Source organism: Oncorhynchus keta, chromosome 17 (genome assembly GCF_023373465.1).
Source record: "Oncorhynchus keta strain PuntledgeMale-10-30-2019 chromosome 17, Oket_V2, whole genome shotgun sequence".
In the NCBI taxonomy this organism is placed as follows: Eukaryota; Metazoa; Chordata; class Actinopteri; order Salmoniformes; family Salmonidae; genus Oncorhynchus; species Oncorhynchus keta.
Window position 1 is genome coordinate 61,536,382 of NC_068437.1, and position 15,008 is coordinate 61,551,389.

Here is a 15,008-nt window from a genome sequence, read left to right on the forward strand (position 1 = left end):
TTGTTCTATTGTTGCTACATTCACTTAGCTACTGACTTGTTCTATTGTTGCTACATTCACTTAGCTACTGACTTGTTCTATTGTTGCTACATTCACTTAGCTACTGACTTGTTCTATTGTTGCTACATTCACTTAGCTACTGACGTGTTCTATTGTTGCTACATTCACTTAGCTACTGACGTGTTCTATTGTTGCTACATTCACTTAGCTACTGACTTGTTCTATTGTTGCTACATTCACTTAGCTACTGACTTGTTCTATTGTTGCTACATTCACTTAGCTACTGACTTGTTCTATTGTTGCTACATTCACTTAGCTACTGACTTGTTCTATTGTTGCTACATTCACTTAGCTACTGACTTGTTCTATTGTTGCTACATTCACTTAGCTACTGACTTGTTCTATTGTTGCTACATTCACTTAGCTACTGACTTGTTCTATTGTTGCTACATTCACTTAGCTACTGACTTGTTCTATTGTTGCTACATTCACTTAGTTACTGACTTGTTCTATTGTTGCTACATTCACTTAGTTACTGACTTGTTCTATTGTTGCTACATTCACTTAGCTACTGACTTGTTCTATTGTTGCTACATTCACTTAGCTACTGACTTGTTCTATTGTTGCTACATTCACTCAGCTACTGACTTGTTCTATTGTTGCTACATTCACTTAGTTACTGACTTGTTCTATTGTTGCTACATTCACTTAGTTACTGACTTGTTCTATTGTTGCTACATTCACTTAGTTACTGACTTGTTCTATTGTTGCTACATTCACTTAGTTACTGACTTGTTCTATTGTTGCTACATTCACTTAGTTACTGACTTGTTCTTGTTCTATTGTTGCTACATTCACTCAGCTACTGACTTGTTCTATTGTTGCTACATTCACTTAGCTACTGACTTGTTCTATTGTTGCTACATTCACTTAGCTACTGACTTGTTCTATTGTTGCTACATTCACTTAGCTACTGACTTGTTCTATTGTTGCTACGTTCACTTAGTTACTGACGTGTTCTATTGTTGCTACGTTCACAACTTTCCCCAGACCTTTATCGGCATATAGTATAATTAGGTAATAACTTAGCTATATACACAGGGTACAAGGTAATAACTTGGCTATATACACAGGGTACCAGTACTGAGTCAATGTGCAGGGGTACGAGGTAATTTACGTAAATATGTACATATAGATAGCGATAAAGTGACTAGGCAACAGGATAAACAGTAACAGCAGCAAATGTGATAATCTAACATATTTGCAAAAAAGGGTCAATGCAGATAGTTAAATAGTTAGTCTGGGTAGCTATTGGTTAACCACTTATCAGTCTTATGGCTTGGATGTTTTATGTTTTATGCCATTTTATGAGGCATGTCTTACCTTGTTTCAAAGTAGCCTAGCCAAAATCCTTGTTTCAAAGTAACCTAGCCAAAATCCTTGTTTCAAAGTAACCTAGCCTATATCCTGGTTTCAAAGTAACCTAGCCAAAATCCTTGTTTCAAAGTAGCCTAGCCTATATCCTGGTTTCAAAGTAACCTAGCCAAAATCCAACCATATAAATGCTGAGGGAATGACTGTATTAACATTTCCTGCGATTAAAAACAGTTTTTCTCTCATGTTCTATTGGTTTACAAATCAAAGTTCTTTCAATATCCAGCAGCCAAAGGCAACCCATGCCAGTTGTTGCATCTTCAGATATTTCCTCTACATTTCTAACAAATGTCATCTCGGTCTCATTAAACTGCTATTTTGTGCGGTACTCTTTGAGAACTGTGTTTTTCCGCAAGTTGCATTTTGGAACATTTGCGCAAAGCATTGTGGGCATTGCTGCGCTTTAATACGAAGCAATATAGTTTATCAACACTTTAAGCTAAACGTTCTGATCTGTTGCATCATCATTGTTGCTTTAAAAAAAAAAATGGAGTTGATTGTCCCTGAACTGTCCCAGAGTCTGTTTGGAACCGTCCCAGAGTCTGTTTGGAACCGTCCCAGAGTCTGTTTGGAACCGTCCCAGAGTCTGTTTGGAACCCTCCCAAACCCTCCCAGAGTCTGTTTGGAACTGTTTGGAACGTCCCCTCCCAGAGTCTGTTTGGAACCGTCTGTTTGGAACCCTCCCAGAGTCTGTTTGGAACCGTCCCAGAGTCTGTTTGGAACCGTCCCAGAGTCTGTTTGGAACCGTCCCAGAGTCTGTTTGGAACCGTCTGTTTGGAACCGTCCCAGAGTCTGTTTGGAACCCTCCCAGAGTCTGTTTGGAACCCTCCCAGAGTCTGTTTGGAACCGTCCCAGAGTCTGTTTGGAACCGTCCCAGAGTCTGTTTGGAACCCTCCCAGAGTCTGTTTGGAACCGTCCCAGAGTCTGTTTGGAACCCTCCCAGAGTCTGTTTGGAACCGTCCCAGAGTCTGTTTGGAACCGTCCCAGAGTCTGTTTGGAACCGTCCCAGAGTCTGTTTGGAACCCTCCCAGAGTCTGTTTGGAACCGTCCCAGAGTCTGTTTGGAACCGTCCCAGAGTCTGTTTGGAACCCTCCCAGAGTCTGTTTGGAACCGTCCCAGAGTCTGTTTGGAACCGTCCCAGAGTCTGTTTGGAACCGTCCCAGAGTCTGTTTGGAACCGTCCCAGAGTCTGTTTGGAACCCTCCCAGAGTCTGTTTGGAACCCTCCCAGAGTCTGTTTGGAACCCTCCCAGAGTCTGTTTGGAACCCTCCCAGAGTCTGTTTGGAACCGTCCCAGAGTCTGTTTGGAACCGTCCCAGAGTCTGTTTGGAACCGTCCCAGAGTCTGTTTGGAACCCTCCCAGAGTCTGTTTGGAACCCTCCCAGAGTCTGTTTGGAACCGTCCCAGAGTCTGTTTGGAACCCTCCCAGAGTCTGTTTGGAACCCTCCCAGAGTCTGTTTGGAACCCTCCCAGAGTCTGTTTGGAACCCTCCCAGAGTCTGTTTGGAACCCTCCCAGAGTCTGTTTGGAACCCTCCCAGATATACACTGCTCAAAAAAATAACACTTAAACAACACAATGTAACTCCAAGTCGTCCCGTTTGAGACTCCCAGAGTCTGTTGTTTGGAACCCTCCCAGAGTCTGTTTGAACCCTCCCAGGAGTCTGTTTGGAACCCCCAGAGTCTGTTTGGAACCCTCCTGCAGACAACCCTCCCAGAGTCTGTTTGGAACCCTCCCAGAGTCTGTTTGGAACCGTCCCAGAGTCTGTTTGGAACCCTCCCAGATATATTTTTTATCATCACTATTGTAAGTGGCTGTTCCACTGGATGTCATAAGGTGTATGCACCAATTTGTAAGTCGCTCTGGATAAGAGCGTCTGCTAAATGACTTAAATGTAAATGTAAATCACAGGAAGATGAGACACCTTTCATTTTAAGCCCTCAAGGTTCCGTTTTAGGCCCAATCTTATTCCTTATCTACATGCACCCCAATGGTCTCCCCCCCCAAAAAATCTAAATGTGTCCAATTCCACTGACTATACACAGAGCAACATATCGACCAATAAGAAGAGCTGATATTTACGTGTTAGACTTGATGGTGGGTGGCAGCTGCTTGTAATCTCCAGCCAGGATACACTTCCTGCCTCGGAGCAGCGCGATCCAGCAGGAGCTCTCCAACGCCTGGGCACACTCATCGATCACCACCCAGTCAAAATGGTCTACAGGTAGGTTCTTCAGAGGGCCACCATCATTAGCACCTGGAGACAACACAGACAGGTAATATTAACTGTTCACTAGGACACCATCCAGTCAAATCGGAGACATAGGGTTGTGTTCATTAGGCACCAAAAGGAAGATAACAGACTGAAATAGGAAGGGGCTACCAGGACTTGTTCAATCAGAAATGCACATTTTCCTTTTATGTTGCAAAACAATTTTGAAACGTTTTATAGTGTGTGCCCTAATGAACAACTGTTGATATCCACCATCACTCACCTGTGTTAGTGGCTAGAACAACATCAGCACGTTTGAGGACCTCAGCAATGGCTGTCGCTTCCCTGGTCCTCAGCTCTTTCCTCAGCTCTCCTACCTCCCTCTTCAGGTGGATCCGATCTCGTTTGTCATTCATCTTCTTCATCCCCATCTTCACCATACATTGAGAAAACACAACAATATCAAACCTAGAAGTCTTCCAATACATTATGAAAAATACACAGAGAAAATTAGCTTATTGTCTAAGTCTAAAAGTTTTTCACAAATTTGAAAAAAAAAGCGTGTAAAGCTGTCATCAAGGAAAAGGCTGGCTACTTTGAAGAATCTCAAATATTAAGTATATTTTGGTCAACACTTTTTTGGTTACTACATGATTCCATATGTGTTATTTCATAGTTTTGATGTATTCACTATTATTCTATAATGTAGAAAATAGTAAAAAATAAAGAAAAACCCTTGAATGAGTAGGTGTGTCCAAACTTTTGACTGGTGATGTATTACAGTAACTTCTGATACCAAAATATTAAAAAAATATATAATCATCATTTACCTGTCAAATAATTAGAGACCATGCTGGTGAAGCCCTACTGGAAATACATCATACTCGCATAAAGATGTGATTATCATTGACGCCACATTATCAATACTTACAAAAGCTTTGTCGATGTCTTTGCGTATGTCAGCGATGATGTTGGCGTTGTCACTGTGAGCGAGGACGGCGTCTAGCGAGTGTTTCTGAATGGACTCTAGCAGGCGGGCAGGGTGTCCCAGTCTCAGGACCTTAGCTTTGGCCTTAGCCAGGCGCTCAACCAGGTTATCCACGGCCACGTTAGAACCAGCACAGCACAGGACCTACAGGACAAACAGACAAACAGACAAACAGAGAAACAGAGAAAGACATTCAAATAAAATTACTGTAAAATGCTTGCTTATACAAGCCCTTAAAATGCAGTTCAAGAAATAGAGTTTAGAAAATATTTAATAAATAAAGTAAAAAAGTAACAACAAAAAAACAGTAATGAGGCTATATGTATGTATATATGTACAGGGGGCGCCGGAACCAAGTCAATGTGCGGGTTGGGTGACAATTTTTAGGGCCTTCCTCTGACACCGCCTGGTATAGAGGTCCTGGCAGGAAGCTTGGCCCCAGTGATGTACTGGAACGTATGCACGACCCTCTGCCTTACGGTCGGATGCCGAGCAGTTACCATACCAGGCGGTGATGCAACCGCTCAGGATGCTCTCGATGGTGCAGCTGTAGAACCTTTTGAGGATCTGGGGACCCATGACAAATCTTTTCAGTCTGCTGAGGGGGAAAGGTGTTGCAGTGACCTCTTCATGACTGTCTTGGTGCGTTTGGACCATAATAGTTGGTTTGTGATGTAAACACCAAGGAACTTGAAGCTCTCGACCTGCGTCACTACAGCCCCGTTGATAAGAATGGGGGCGTGATCAGCCCTCCTTCTCCTGTAGTCCAAGATCAGTTCCTTTGTCTTGATCACGGTGAGGGACAGGTTGTTGTCCTGGCACCACACTGCCAGGTCTCTGACCTCCTCCCTATAGGCTGTCTCATCATGGTCGGTGATCAGGCCTATCACCAGTGTCGTCAGCAAACTTAATGATGGTGTTGGAGTCGTGCCTGGCCATGCAATCGTGGGTGAACAGAGAGTACAGGAGGGGACTGAGCACGCACCCCTGAGGGGCCCCTGTGTTGAGGATCAGCGTGGCAGATGTGTTGTTGCCTACCCTTACCACCTGGGGGCGGCCCGTCAGGAAGGCCAGGATCCAGTTGCAGAGGGAGGTGTTTAGTCTCTGAGTCCTTAGCTTATTGATGAGCTTTGAGGGCACTATGGTGTTGGACACTGAGCTGTAGTCAATGAATTGCATTCTCACATAGGTGCTCCTTTTGTCCTGGTAGGGCAGTGTGGAGTGTGATTGAGAGTGCGTCATCTGTGGATCTGTTGGGGCGGTAGGCATTTAAGCAGGTTACCTTCGCTTTCTTGGGCACAGAGACTACGGTGGTCTGTTTGAAACATGTAGGTATTACAGACTCGGACAGGGACGATGGTGGTCTGCTAGAAACATGTAGGAATTACAGACTCAGACAGGGACGATGGTGGTCTGCTAGAAACATGTAGGTATTACAGACTCAGACAGGGAGAGGTTGAAAATGTCAGTGAAGAAACTTCCCAGTTGGTCAGCGCATGCTCTGAGTACACGTCCTGGTAATCCGTCTGGCCCTGAGGCTTTGTGAATGTTGACCTGTTTAAAAGGTCTTGATCACATCTTCTACTGAGAGCGTTATCACACAGTCGTCCGGTACAGTGTGGAGCTCTCGTGCATGTTTCAGTGTTACTTGCTTCGAAGCGAGCATAAAATAGATTTAGCTCGTCTGGCTCGCATCACTGGGCAGCTCGCGTTTGGGTTTCCCTTTGTGGACTTAAAGCCCTGCCACATCCGACGAGTGTTATTGCCGGTGTAGTAGGATCTTAGTCCTGTATAGACGCTTGGCCTGTTTGATGGTTCGTCTGAGGACGTAGCGGGATTTCTTATAAGCGTCCGGATTAGTGTCCCGCTCTTTGAAAGCGGCAGCTCTACCCTTTAGCTCAGTGTAGATCTTGCCTGTGATCCATGGCTTCTGGTTGGGGTATGTAGCTCAGTTACCAATTAGAGTCAAAATCTGGTGTGACTAACAAAACAATCAAGCCATTATTATGATTACAAAGGATTACCTAAACCATATATATTTAAAGGGATTACCTAAACCATATATATTTAAAGGGATTACCTAAACCATATATATTTAAAAGGGATTACCTAAACCATATATATTTAAAGGGATTACCTAAACCATATATATTTAAAAGGGATTACCTAAACCATATATATTTAAAGGGATTACCTAAACCATATATATTTAAAGGATTACCTAAACCATATATATTTAAAAGGATTTACCTAAACCATATATATTTAAAGGGATTACCTAAACCATATTTAAAGGATTTACCTAAACCATATATATTTAAAGGGATTACCTAAACCATATATATTTAAAGGATTACCTAAACCAAATTTAAAGGGATTACCTCAACCATATTTAAGCCAGATTCTGCAATTTTTTCAATATAACATATTGTTTGCTATAAGATTGCCAGTAGTTGATAATTGTCTTGATAAGAATGGACCAATGACACTCTACCTTCTGTCCCCGTTTGACCACTTGTAGGATGATTTCCACCACAGTGGTTGTCTTGCCGGTGCCTGGTGGCCCGTGTATTACAGCTACCTCTCTCTGAGACAGAGCAAACGACACCGCCTGTCTCTGAGACTCATCCAGACCACTGTTCAGGAAAGACAGATCATCTGAACAAAGAAGAGGGATAATTGTCAATCTTATATTTGCATCCGAGAGTTTTTTTTTTTTTTTTTATTGAATATTTTTTCTGATGTCCAAAATCACAAAGGCAAATCATTTTCACATTCTTCTATTTCAGAGAGTATAATTCCAGCTCTGGTGTGATACAGTAAGCTCATAACATATTCCTGAGAGGAAGCCTTACTTGGTTGTGATATCGAGCCAGGTTCTGAATAGCCAAAGAGAACGCTGATCAAATCCGAGGCTGGTCCACTGCTGTACGCATTCAGAGTGTTCAAGGCCCTGCGGACAACAAGTAATGGAATAGGTAAGGATTAGAGTCAGAGTTAGTAAGGATTAGAGTCAGAGTTAGTGAGGATTAGAGTCAGAGTTAGTGAGGATTAGAAGGATTAGAGTCAGAGTTAGTAAGGATTAGAGTCAGAGTTAGTGAGGATTAGAGTCAGAGTTAGTGAGGATTAGAGTCAGAGTTAGTGAGGATTAGAGTCAGAGTTAGTAAGGATTAGAGTCAGAGTTAGTAAGGATTAGAGTCAGAGTTAGTGAGGATTAGAGTCAGAGTTAGTAAGGATTAGAGTCAGAGTTAGTAAGGATTAGAGTCAGAGTTAGTAAGGATTAGAGTCAGAGTTAGTAAGGATTAGAGTCAGAGTTAGTAAGGATTAGAGTCAGAGTTAGTAAGGATTAGAGTCAGAGTTAGTAAGGATTAGAGTCAGAGTTAGTGAGGATTAGAGTCAGAGTTAGTGAGGATTAGAGTCAGAGTTAGTGAGGATTAGAGTCAGAGTTAGTGAGGATTAGAGTCAGAGTTAGTAAGGATTAGAGTCAGAGTTAGTTTAGTGTTGAGTCAGAGTTACGGTTAAGCTCTAGGTAAGGATTAGAGTCAGAGTTAGTGAGGATTAGAGTCAGAGTTAGTAAGGATTAGAGTCAGAGTTAGTAAGGATTAGAGTCAGAGTTAGTAAGGATTAGAGTCAGAGTTAGTAAGGATTAGAGTCAGAGTTAGTAAGGATTAGAGTCAGAGTTAGTAAGGATTAGAGTCAGAGTTAGTAAGGATTAGAGTCAGAGTTAGTAAGGATTAGAGTCAGAGTTAGTAAGGATTAGAGTCAGAGTTAGTAAGGATTAGAGTCAGAGTTAGTAAGGATTAGAGTCAGAGTTAGTAAGGATTAGAGTCAGAGTTAGGTTAGTGTTGAGATCAGGGTACCGGTTAAGCTCTAGGTAAGGATTAGAGTCAGAGTTAGGTTAGTGTTGAGATCAGGGTAACGGTTAAGCTCTAGGTAAGGATTAGAGTCAGAGTTAGGTTAGTGTTGAGATCAGGGTAAGGGTTAAGCTCAGGTTCTCTTACTAACTTTTTCATGCGTTTGTACGTGACATCGTTAGCCAGCTTCATGAGGTTGTACAGAGCGTCTGTGTCCAGGTTGAGTCCGTCCGGCGAGTCCTCACAGGCCACGGTGACAGCTGACTGACTGATGCGGGTCACTACACCAGTACACAGCTGGGAGGACGGCTTACAGCCATCCAGGTCATACAGACCCACTATGTCTCCTGCAACCACAGACAAAAACAATCAGAGAGTTAGTGATTTAGGTCAGTCTATGTAAATAGCCTTTTCATAGACCTGTATGTGATTTTTGCCAACATCAAGACATCAAATACATGGAACCAGGCTACTACTGTGTGTAAAGTCTTACATAGAGACAGACCATAAGCTATGCTATTCAGCGTTCTTACCGGGTCCAAAGTTGTTGCTAGGCAGCACAGAGACGCCCATGTGTTTTCTGGGTTCCAGAAGGAGGAGTGATCGTCCATAAAGGCCAGTTGACTGGCTTCCTATCTGCAGCTTCAGGAGACAAACGCCTTTACTCTGGAGATCTTTCAGAGAGACATTCTCCTGCCATAGCCTGCAGGTACACAACAAGAGGAAACATTCAGAACACTGCAATGTCCTCAATGAGGAAATTCATTTAGCAACCAACACAATGCAATCTGAACAAAACATCTTTACAAACAACAGAAAGGAAACATGGTTAGTTTTGCATGGTTCCGTTGGATGGGGTCTTCAATAGAAAACGACACTGGTTATGGAAGGGGCCAGGGCCCACATTCTGGCTCCCGTGGGGGCCACATTCTGGCTCCCGAGGGGCCCACATTCTGGCTCCCGAGGGGCCCACATTCTGGCTCCCGGAGGGCCACATTCTGGCTCTGGGGGGCCCACATTCTGGCTCCTGGAGGCCATATGTATGACGCAAAACTGATGTTGAGTTAACACTGAGACACTTGTATTGTACACTTGTCAGTGTCTGACCTAAATCCTTCAAGTCTGACTACAAGGCCCAAACCCCCCATCATTCGCATGTTGAAGAGACAGAGATATAGGGGTCGTAACCTGGATGGCTGTAAATAGGACAAATTAGCTAGCATGTGCAAGCTAGCTAGCTAAATTGCCATACATGTTCAATGCTTTTCGACCTGTCCCCTAATTAATGTAATTGGTTCAGAGTTTGTTTTTGATATTTTAACCTGCGTGTCGTGATCGCGTTTAGTGTGGGGGGACAAAATACATTTATTATGACCGGCGCATGCGCAGCCGGTTTGGGTTCCACGTAATCCGGACGCTTATAAGAAATCCCACTATGCCCTCCGAAGAACCATCAAACAGGCAAAGCATCAATACAGGACTAAGACTTGAATCCTACTACACCGGCTCTAACGCTCGTCAGATGTGGCAGGGCTTGAAAACTATTACAGACTACAAAGGGAAGCACAGTTTTGAGCTGCCCAGTGACACGAGAATACCAGACTAAATCTAAATGACTTCAATACGCCCCTCGAGGCAAGCAACACAGAAGCATGCATGAGAGCACCAGCTGTTCCGGACGAGTGTGTGATCATGCTCTCCATAGCCTATGCGAACAAGACCTTTAAACATTCACAAGGCCGCAGGGCCAGACGGATTACCAAGATGTGTGCTTCAAGCATGCACAGACCAACCGGCATGTCTTCACTGACATTTTCAATCTGTCCCGAACAGTCTATAATACCAACAATAACCTGCTTAAATAACTACCAACCTGTAGCACTCACGTTTGTAGTCATGAAGTGGCTTGAAAGGCTGGTCATGGCTCACACCATTATCCCAGAAACCCTAGACCCACTCCAAATTGCATACCGCCCCCAAAAAAATCCACGGATAATGCAATCGTCATTGCACTCCACCCTGCCCTTTCCCACCTGCACAAAAGGAACACCAACGTGAGAATGCTATTCATTGACCAGTTCAGAGTTCAACACCACAGTGCCCTCAAAGCTAATCAATAAGCTAAGGACCCTGGGACTAAACACCTGCCATGCTGATCCTCAACACCGGGGGCCCCTCAGGGGTGCGTGCTTAATCCCCTCCTGTACTCCCTGTTCACCCACGACTGGGTGGCCGCGCAGGAATCCAACGCCATCATTAAATTTGCTGACGACACAACAGTGGTTGGCCTGATCAGAGACATGTCTGGTCAGAGACATGGTAGTGTGGTGCCAGGACAACAACCTCTCCCTCAACGTGATCAAGACAAAGGAGATGATCGTGGACTACAGGAAAAGGAGGGCTGATCACACCCCCATGCTCATCAACGGGTCTGTAGTGGAGCAGGTTGAGAGCTTCAAGTTCCTTGATGTCCACATCACCAACTAACTGTCAAAACACACCAAGACAGTTGTGAAGAGGGCACGACATTGCCCATAGACTGAAAAGATTTGTCATGGTTCCTCATATCCTCAAAAAGTTCTACAGCTGCACCATCGAGAGCATCCTGAATGGTTTCATCACCGCCTGGTATGGCAACTGCTCGGCTTCCGCCTGTAAGGAACTACAGAGGGTAGGGGTTATATCCAGTACCAGAGGCCCTGCGGACCAAAAGGCCATTAACAGCTTCTATCCCCAGCCATAACACTCCTGAACAGCTAACCAGCTACCTGGACTATTTGCATTGCCCCCAACACTTTTTTCACTGCTGCTACTCAGTTTGTTTATTATCTATGCAGTCACTTCACCTCTACCTATTCATATTACCTGTGACTAACTGGTGCCCCTGCACTGACTCTCTACCCCTCTGTATATAGCTTCCTCACTGTCTCTGGACCTGAGCCCTGGACCATAGCCTCCCAGGACTGTCTCTGACATGAATCCTTGCTGTATATAGCCTCCACATTGACTCTGCTCCTGCACCCAGTTTATAGCCTCCACATTGACTCTGTACCGTAACACCCTGTATATAGCCTGACATTGACTCTGTGGGGTCCCACATTCGCACCCTGTATATAGCTGTCCACATTGCCACCTGTACTGGTACCCCCTGTATATAGCCTCCACATTGACTCTGTACCGGTACCCCCTGTATATAGCCTCCACATTGACTCTGTACTGTAATACCCTGTATATAGTCTCCACATTGAATCTGTACTGTAATACCCTGTATATAGCCTCCACATTGACTCTGTACTGTAATACCCTGTATATAGCCTCCACATTGACTCTGTACTGTAATACCCTGTATTAGCCTCCACATTGAGTTTGTACTGTAATACCCTGTATATAGCCTCCTGCATTGACTTGCTGTTTACCCTGTTTAGCCTCCACATTTCTGTACTGTAATTTGTAGATAGTCTCCACATGACTGTACGTAAGGGCTATATATAGCCCCCACATTTGACTTTGATTTGACTTAATACCCTGTAATGGCCTCCACATTGACTCTGTACTGGCAATACTTGAATCCTGTATATAGCCCCCACAGACTCTGGGTACGGTAATACCAGATATAGCGGACCACATTGACTCTGTACCGTAATACCTTCTATAGCCCCAATTGACTCTGAACAGCTAACCAAAGGCTATGGACATAGCCTCCACATTGACTCTGTACCGCACTTTAAACAGCCAAGATGTGTGCTTACCAATACCCTGTATGCTAGCCTCCACATTGACTCTGTGCAGTCATACCCTGTATATACCTCCACATTGACTCTGTACCGTAATACCCTGTATATAGCCTCCACATGACTCTGTACCCCCTGTATATAGCCTCCACACTGACTCTGTACCGTAATACCCTGTATATAGCCTCCACATTGACTCTGTACCGTAATACCCTGTATATAGCCTCCACATTGACTCTGTACCGTAATACCCTGTATATAGCCTCCACATTGACTCTGTACCGTAATACCCTGTATATAGCCTCCACATTGACTCTGTACCGTAACAGCCTGTATATAGCCTCCACATTGACTCTGTACCGTAATACCCTGTATATAGCCTCCACATTGACTCTGTACCGTAATACCCTGTATATAGCCTCTACATTGACTCTGTACCGTAACAGCCTGTATATAGCCTCCACATTGACTCTGTACCGTAACAGCCTGTATATAGCCTCCACATTGACTCTGTACCGTAATACCCTGTATATAGCCTCCACATTGACTCTGTACCGTAATACCCTGTATATAGCCTCCACATTGACTCTGTACCGTAATACCCTGTATATAGCCTCCACATTGACTCTGTACCGTAATACCCCGTATATAGCCTCCACATTGACTCTGTACCGTAATACCCTGTATATAGCCTTGTTACTGCTCTTTAATTATGTTATTTTTCCTTCATTTTTATTTATTGTTTATTTAGTAAATACTATTTTTTCTGAGCTGCATTGTTGGTTAAGGGCTTGTCAGTCAGAATTTGACAAACACGATATGATTCTAATATAAGAGTTAAATACATACTTTGTCTCCTCGATCTCTGCTTCTCTCTCCTCCTGAAGGAGCCTAGGGTCTTGGACACAAAGCATTCCACCTCCATTTCTCACTGAAATGACACAAACATAATGACCAGTTTATTAAAAAAAAGGGCTTTATAAATACATTTGATAGACTGATCCTGCTGAGGAACATGATGAATGGTTGTGTCGTGGGTACTGAGCTGATAGGGTGCTCCTGTCAAACTGTATAGGTAGCTCACATTTAGTTATTTGCTTTTAATTTAGGGATCGATGGTTATTGGTTTCCTTCATTTTTATGGTTATTGTTTATTTAGTAAATACTATTTTTCTTCTGAGCTGCATTGTGGTTAGGTTAGAGGGCTTGGTCAGGCGGCAGAGCCTCCCATGGTTGACAAAGGCACGATATGGTTATTAGAGGCTAATATAAGAGTTAAATACATACCTTTTGTCTCGGCGGGGATCTCTGGTTAGAGTCCACACTGTAGAGGCGGCAGGGTAGCCTAGTGGTTAGAGTGAAGGTAGCTAGTGGTTAGTGTAGAGGAGGCACAAGTGGTTAGAGTGTAGACCAGGGTGCCTTTCTCGGCAGGGTAGCCTGAAATGTACACAAAGCCTATGGTTAATAGAACAGTTTAAGTTTAAAAAGTGGTTAAGTGTAGGGTAGCCTTTTATAAATACATGGTTGATAGGGCTGAGGTCCTAGTGGTTAGAGGAACATGATGAATGGTTAGAGTGTCGGCAGGTAGCCTAGTGGTTAGAGTGTAGGGTGCAGGTCCTAGTGGTTAAGTGTAGAAGGGTAGCTAGTGGTTAGATTTAGATAGAGGCGGCAGGGTAGCCTATGGTTGAAGTTGTCATGGTTAGAGTTAGGGCGGCAGGTAGCCTAGTGGTTAGAGTGTAGAGGCGGCAGGGTAGCCTAGTGGTTAGAGGTAGGGCGGCAGGGTAGCCTAGTGGTTAGAGCGTTGGACTAGTAACCGAAAGGTTGCAAGTGGTCAAACCCCGAGCAGACAAGGTACAAATCTGTGGTTCTGCCCCTGAACAGGCAGTTAACCCAATGTTCCTAGGCCGTCATTGACTCTGTACTGTAATACCCTGTATATAGCCTCCACATTGACTCTGTACTGTAATACCCTGTATATAGCATTTGAATTTGTTCTTGCCGGCAGTTAAATAATGGTAAAATTAAAGGTAAAATTAAATTAAAAATTAGAAGCAGAAGGTTGCAAACAAAACAAGCCATGCAATGAATGAACAGCTTGATTTACAACATTAAAACCCATTCAGTCGGTCTACAACAGGCTCTCATAGTGCTGGATAGACTTCACTGTAACATCCTCACACAGTATGAGCTCCTGAGTTGGGAAATCTTGTATCCCCCAAATCCATTCAGCCACAAGAGCATTAATGAGGTCGAGCACTGATGTTGGGCAATTAGGCCTGGCTCGCACTCTGCGTTCCAATTCATACCAAAGATGTTCCTTTGGGTTGAGGTCAGGGCTCTGTGCAAGCCAGTCAAGTTCTTCCACACCGATCTCGACAAACTATTTCTCCATGGGCCTTGCTTTGTGCACGGGGGCATTGTCATGCTTTAACATCCTCAAACTGCTGCCACAAAGCTGGAAGCACAGAATTGTCTAGAATGTCACTGTATACTGTAGCGTTAAGATTTCCCGTCACTGGAACTAAGGGGCCTAGCACAAACCCCCAAAACAGCCACAGACCATTATAACTCCACCAAACTTTACAGTCGGCACTATGCATTGGGACAGGTTGCATTCTCCTGACATCCGCCAAGCGCAGATTCTTCCGTCATACTGCCAGATAGTGAACCGTGATTCTTCACTCCAGAGAACGTGTTTCCACTGCTCCAGAGTCCAATGGCGGTGAGCTTTACACCACTCCAGCCGATGCTTGGCGCATGGTGATCTTAGGCTTGTGTGCGGCTGCTCAGCC

At 44.1% G+C, this 15,008-nt stretch overlaps 1 protein-coding gene across 1 annotated transcript in view; it reads right to left on the minus strand.

Annotated features, from left to right (window-relative positions):
- The window catches only part of ighmbp2 (immunoglobulin mu DNA binding protein 2), a 30,455-nt gene extending 17,308 nt beyond the window's left edge, over positions 1-13,147 (minus strand). Inside the window, 9 exon segments of the mRNA XM_052466946.1 lie at positions 3,514-3,688; positions 3,927-4,074; positions 4,575-4,775; positions 7,126-7,289; positions 7,487-7,584; positions 8,637-8,832; positions 9,019-9,188; positions 13,066-13,108; positions 13,111-13,147. Coding sequence (XP_052322906.1) covers positions 3,514-3,688; positions 3,927-4,074; positions 4,575-4,775; positions 7,126-7,289; positions 7,487-7,584; positions 8,637-8,832; positions 9,019-9,188; positions 13,066-13,108; positions 13,111-13,141 — 1,226 coding nt within the window. The 5' untranslated portion in view covers positions 13,142-13,147.
- Between the last annotated feature and the right edge of the window lie 1,861 nt (positions 13,148-15,008).